Source organism: Lontra canadensis, unplaced genomic scaffold (assembly GCF_010015895.1).
Source record: "Lontra canadensis isolate GAN:19392208 unplaced genomic scaffold, GSC_riverotter_1.0 scaffold86, whole genome shotgun sequence".
In the NCBI taxonomy this organism is placed as follows: Eukaryota; Metazoa; Chordata; class Mammalia; order Carnivora; family Mustelidae; genus Lontra; species Lontra canadensis.
In genome coordinates this window covers 6,778,191-6,784,190 of record NW_022631080.1, presented here as the reverse complement: position 1 = coordinate 6,784,190, position 6,000 = coordinate 6,778,191, and the positions used below count along the sequence as shown (strand labels likewise).

Below are 6,000 nucleotides of genomic sequence, written 5' to 3'. Positions count from 1 at the left end.
CAAGGGCAATCTTTGAAAGGACTTATCCTTTAGCTGAGTCTTTCCAAATTGCAAGGCCATCTTCAGAAAAGGAATTACTCAAACAATCCACGTTTATCTCATGCTCTGAAACAACTCCTTCAATAACTGATAGTTTTTCTTCCAAAACTATCAGTGGATAGCTTGTAAATGGATTGTCATTTACATTTGATTATTTATGTTAATATCAAGTCACCCATTTATTTCTGAATCAGTACACCATTTATGTTTGTCTAGAAGAGATCTGTACTGCCTCTCTTTTTTTGGTATCACACGCGGCAATCAACAGTCAGCTGAGCAGAATCTCAGTATCGAGCAGTGTAGCTTCGACGAATGGAATAAATGCTTATGAAACAGAGAAGATTCCATGAACTGCTGGTTTCTTGCAAGTCACAATCCTAGCAGTCTCAAATTTCTCGTCCTGCGGAAGGAATTTCCAGGTGAGGTTAAAAAAAAAAAACGTAATTAATCACAATGAAACCATTTTCAAATTTCTGTTTTTAAAATAATCCCTGACATCAAAAAGCCAGGAAAGAACTGTATAAGGAATGAAACAACAAGGGGAAACTGAAAAATTAATTTATTATATGAAGAAACATAAACAGTAGTTATTAGAGTCAATGGCTGCAATGGAAGCAGCCTGGGAAAAAGCTCACATCCACAATTTATTGACTGAGAGGTACTGACACATAACACTCATAACCACAGCACTAATGTTCTAAGGTGGTTTCCAAGGAAACGCAGTATTTGACACTTTGAATGTTTATTTTCCCATTTACAAGCCTGAAAAGATTAAACCCATATTCAATTAAAGTCTAACAGGATCAGGCATTCAACTCATAAAGCAAAACTGTCAAAAGACACTAGCTACTATGTCCTTCATGAAAGATGAAAGATACAAAAATGAACAACGCATAATCACCAAAAGCAATTTCTCAGATTCCAGTGAGTTTTTCTTCCTCCAAGTACCATGTGTTTGGGTGCTAATTTTTGTAAGCAACCGACGGCCAGAGAAAGGGCAACTGCTGAGTTCTCTCCAGAATAAAGACCATTTACACTTGCCCTTCCATAAGGTCAAAGGCCAAGGTATTCACTCAAGACACTCATGGAGATGATCCTGCTTATTTCTCTTCTAACAATAAAAACATAGTAATAACCTGTTTATGGACTTGAATAACTATACGAACAACTCCTTAAATATGCATGGCACTTTAAGATATTTTCACAGCATTTTCATATCTCTTATTTTAATTTGATCTTTCAACCAACAACCTTGTGAGGTAGGCCGCGCAAGTATATCATCCAAATTTGGTGGGCGAAGAAACTGAGGCATACGACAATTCAGTAACTTCTGGGCTACACAGGGAGGCGCCAGTCTCTACACTGTGCTGTCTCCAGTAATGAAGAGACAAAGCCTAAATGTGTTTGATGATCTTATTTCAATATATTCTGATGAAACACTTCAACTCCATTCAGCTAAATGATCATGATTCAGTTCAAGCAGCTGTCATGACAAGTTACGGCATGCAATTAATTAGACAAAGCACTGAGAGTTTTAAAAATTGGAATTATAATGAAAAGCATTTTAACTCTCAACACATGAGGGAATTTGCTTGTTTGTCTTTCGGGCAACCTAGCTCTGCAGTCTGAACTATCATCACTTTATCATTTCAGAGGTATAATATAAATAATTTTAAAACAAAAATTCTCAGTTCACCATGACTTAAATTTTTACCACACAGAAAATAACAGTGGTTTCTCTCCCCCAAAGTGAATGGACACACATGGCCCCAGAGCAGGGATATCTGCCTGTCAAGGGTTAAAGATGACAAAATGTCCAGTTTAGTTAGCAAACCTCTTTGTCCTTATAAATGTGGCTTATAATTGTGTTACGGGAGCCTGACAGACCATCACTGTTAGTGTGGTTTGGGGTCATTTAAGATGCTTAGCTATCTTCTACATTTAAATGATTTAAAATGCATTTGAAGGCTAAGATTTGGTAACAGTTCTTGAGACAGGCTTCCAAGCCAAGGTTGGATGTATCTGTCTCTCCATCCCTCTCTAATTTGGACCACAATTCCTGCTCAAACTCACCATGTGTAACCTGTCTCCTGACAGACTGCCTATTAAAAACTGGTCAGGGGTGGGGTGGGGAAGAAAAGAAGAAAGAAACTGAGTGGGTCAGAAAGTTCAGCCATTAGGGGTCCTTAGACCATATACCCTGACTGCCCTGCAATGTCCAGCCTAGTCAGTGACAAGTCACCTGATCCAGATATTTCATTATCAAGGTTTTTATGGTAGACATAATGGCACTAGATCCGGGCATTTTCCCGAGACAACTGAGGATACGCTATATAATCCTTTGATGAAATAAATACGGTTCCAGATTAAAAGAGAAATTATACTGGAGACAGGAGAGACAGAAGCATAAAATTGGAGATAGCATTCAAAAAACTCACAATCATGCCAAATCAAAATACGTTCAGTTAAAGACAAAAATCCTCTGGTCATTTCATCTCTTTGTATTCATTTAAAAGTTTCTGAAGTCAGTATCTAACTTGGGAGAGGAGACTCTTTCCCTTCCAATAATGAAAAGTAAAATGCCCTATAGTTACGCCTGGGGAGAGATTTCTAAGGAGTTTCCTAGAAAAGCTTAAGTTAACCAATGTAACTCTTGTCTAAAGCTCTTCTGAAAGGCTAGGAAGAAAAGGAGGAAGAGAAGACTATTTTTTCTTCTTTGTCAAGAAGGCAAATCCTAACAAAGTCAACTATAAATTTCCCAGAATTGTAGGATGGGACTGAACCTTGAGGAGGTTTAAACCTACCTTCCAGCAGATTCATTTATCTTCAACCATCCTAAGGTAAGATTTCTGCTTATAAAAGCCTATATCATTTTGATATTTTAACAACCCTTGTAATCCAGAAGCTCTTGAACACATTGAAGGAATACAAACCATCCTAAAATCCCAGGGCTTCCAAAGCCAAATCCAGAATTCAATTTTGCATCCATGGATCCTTGGGAATAAAGTCTCCAGGTGTGAACTTTTGAATCAGAGCAGGCCAAGGTGGCTATAGCTGGTTATGTACAAAGAGCCCTGATGAGAGAAAATGGAACATCTGCCTATTCAAAAAGCAAACTTGAAGAGCCCTCTCTGAAAAGTCTGACAGGAATGATATTGCTGATGACAAAACCCTAGTCACCTTCTGTGGTCATGAGGACAGCTCTTGGATGAAAGCTATGCTCAGAGAAAATAAAACAAGCAGTTCAAAAAAACCTAGAAAACCAGAAAGCTCCTGTCCTCATTCTACCTGACGGATCTAACCAGCCCAACTCAGATAGCAAGGGGCCCTTGTCAGGGGAAAGGCCAGTAACACCTGGGAGAACAAGGTCAACTACAAATGGTGGTACCCTGGGCTGCCTCTCTAATACTCAGGGCTTTCCTTGGCTTCTCTCCATAGTTCCCACATGCCCAAGAGCTCTCTAAAGAGGAGCAACTCACAGGGAGTTGAGAGCTAACTTCCCTGTCAACTGCACAGGGCCCGTCCCTTGTATGAAGAACAAGGATCAACCCAGAAAACAGTAGGTCTGAACTCCGAGAGACTCAGGCCCTACTAAGCTGAGCAGAGCTCTTCAGTGTTCAAAATCTGGCTGGGCACAGAACTTATTTTACTGCTAGAAGGTGTCTCATCTCTGTCTCCGATTGACCTTTGATCCACCTTGCCTACAGACTCACGCGACTTCCGCTGCCTGCAGTGACAGCAGACACACTTTAGCCACTCTTGAAAGCCTTCTGCAACAGTGGAGGAGAAGAGCTTTTTGCAAGGGTGGAAGAACTGATAGAACACGAGCATGAACAGGATGGCCGTGCAGTAGCCAACGAGCAACTGCAGAATCAGCAGAGGCGCGCACACGTACATGTAGATGTCAGTCTTGTAAAGATACCACATGAGCAGGAGGACGGCGTTCTCAATGAATCTCAGCATGTAGTACACCAGGAGCCGGTACCAGTTCTGGGACTTGCTGATGAGGTCAGGGTTGTTGATTTTCAGCTGCACGGCTGACCAGCAGAACATATTGATCCCGGCATAGAGTAAGGTGAGGAAGCCCAGGACAATGGTGGTGCCCACGCGACTGAGGGCCTTCTCGATGTTCTCGGGGAATGGGGAGCCACTGCACCAGAAGAGGATCCAGGGATAAAGGAAGAAGCTGAAGAAGTTGATGAGCACGACCATTACCACCCAGGCCTTCAGGACGGAGGTGAAGAGGACCAGGACAATGACTCGAGTGGCAATCTCAAAGCTCCTCCAGAGGAAGATACACACATAGGCCAGAGGCTTTACTTTGACATCGTACTCATCGTACTTGATCTTGATGGCTAGGATGTTGCAGCGCAATGCTCCGTATACAATGGACAACAGGGACAGGACCATGAAGAGACCTGGGGAGAGGAGAGAAAGAGCATGGTCGAGTCTCACCTGCACCAAGAATCCTGCTCTCGCAGATACTTCCTCGCCCCTATTTCTCAGACCCCTCTCTTCTCTGCTCACAGGCTGACTGCCAGCAGTCCGTATCTGCTCACTGTGCTGCATGGCTTTTTCCAGGGCCGCATGACGCTGCTCTGCCCAGGGGCCGGGGAGGCGCACGGGCCAGGGAATCCATGCCCCAGGAGAGCCCTCCAGATCCAAGTCCAGCCCTGATAAGAGCTGGAACAGAACTACCCTGCCCACACCCCCACCCCCCACGCCTTGGATAGCGTAACTCCGAGGCCTGTGTCCTCTCCAATTCTCCAGTGTTTCCTTACAGGCAACTTGCTGGTCATGCGTGGTGACTGCTGTCTAATCCCGCTCCCTTTGTTGGCTGCCGTGCCTGCCTTGTCTTGGTCCCTTCTCCGGTGCTCCTTACACCCTCCTCCAAAAACACATGCACGCAGAGCCTTGTCTCCATGTCTGCTTCAGGGTCAACTCAAATTCAGACGCCTTTCTAACGCCATCTTGCTCTGCCAGAATATGTAAGGTCCTTTATGTGGTGTGTTCTGTTTCCTCACTTAGCTTATAAATTCCCACGGAGTCAAGAATGACCAAGTCTGGGCTCCTGGGTGGCTCAGTGGGTTAAGCCTCTGGCTTCGGCTCAGGTCATGATCTCAGGGTCCTGGGATTGAGGCCCCCATCGGGCTCTCTGCTCGGCAGGGAGCCTGCTTCCCTCTCTCTCTCTGCCTGCCTCTCTGCCTACTTGTGATCTCTCTCTGTCAAATAAATAAATAAAATCTTAAAAAAAAAAAAAGAATGACCAAGTCTGACATTCTGTCTTGGTGCCTTTGAACACAGAACAGCAGTAGGTACATGAACAGAAAGATCTCAATAATAAATTGCTCAATGAGTTCCTCTATATCTGTGAGAACTTGCAATTAATATCCCAACTATAGAATGCTCACTTTTCTTTACTCTTCAGTTACATTTAAGACCATAACCGCGGATTATTGAAGAAACGAGAATCTCACCACTACTGGGAATCTTGTCTTGGGCTGAAAGGCCTTGGTGTTTCGAGAAGTCTCAACTCGAGCTGCTATTTCTTTTTAAAGAGCTGGGTTTTTTTAAAGATTTTATTTATTTGACAGAGAGAGAGAGAGAGAGAGAGATCACAAGTAGGCAGAGAGGTAGGCAGAGAGAGGGAAGCAGACTCCCCACTGAGCAGAAAGCCAGATGCGGGGCTCGATCCCAGGACCCTGGGATCATGCCCTGAGCCGAAGGCAGAGGCTTTAACCCACTGAGCCACCTAGGCACCCTTTGAGCTGCCTATTTCTTGAAATGACCTGTGGCTAATGGCTTTCTTCAATTTATACCAAGCAGAAGTTTGGCATTGTGGGGGGCAAAATATGGCTCATTTTAAACGGGACCTGGTGGGGCGGCTGGGTTAGTCAGTGAAGCGTCTGCCATTGACTCAGGCCATGATCTCAGGGTCCTGGGATCAAGCCCCTTGTTCAG

The 6,000-nt window shown here is 43.9% G+C and overlaps 1 protein-coding gene across 1 annotated transcript in view; it reads right to left on the bottom strand.

Annotated features, from left to right (window-relative positions):
- Window positions 1-3,280: 3,280 nt before the first annotated feature.
- The window catches only part of XK (X-linked Kx blood group), a 41,746-nt gene continuing 39,026 nt past the window's right edge, over window positions 3,281-6,000 (bottom strand). Inside the window, exon 3 of the mRNA XM_032883140.1 lies at window positions 3,281-4,457. Within this exon, the coding sequence (XP_032739031.1) occupies window positions 3,631-4,457 (827 nt within the window). The 3' untranslated portion in view covers window positions 3,281-3,630. The remainder of the gene's footprint in view (window positions 4,458-6,000) is intronic.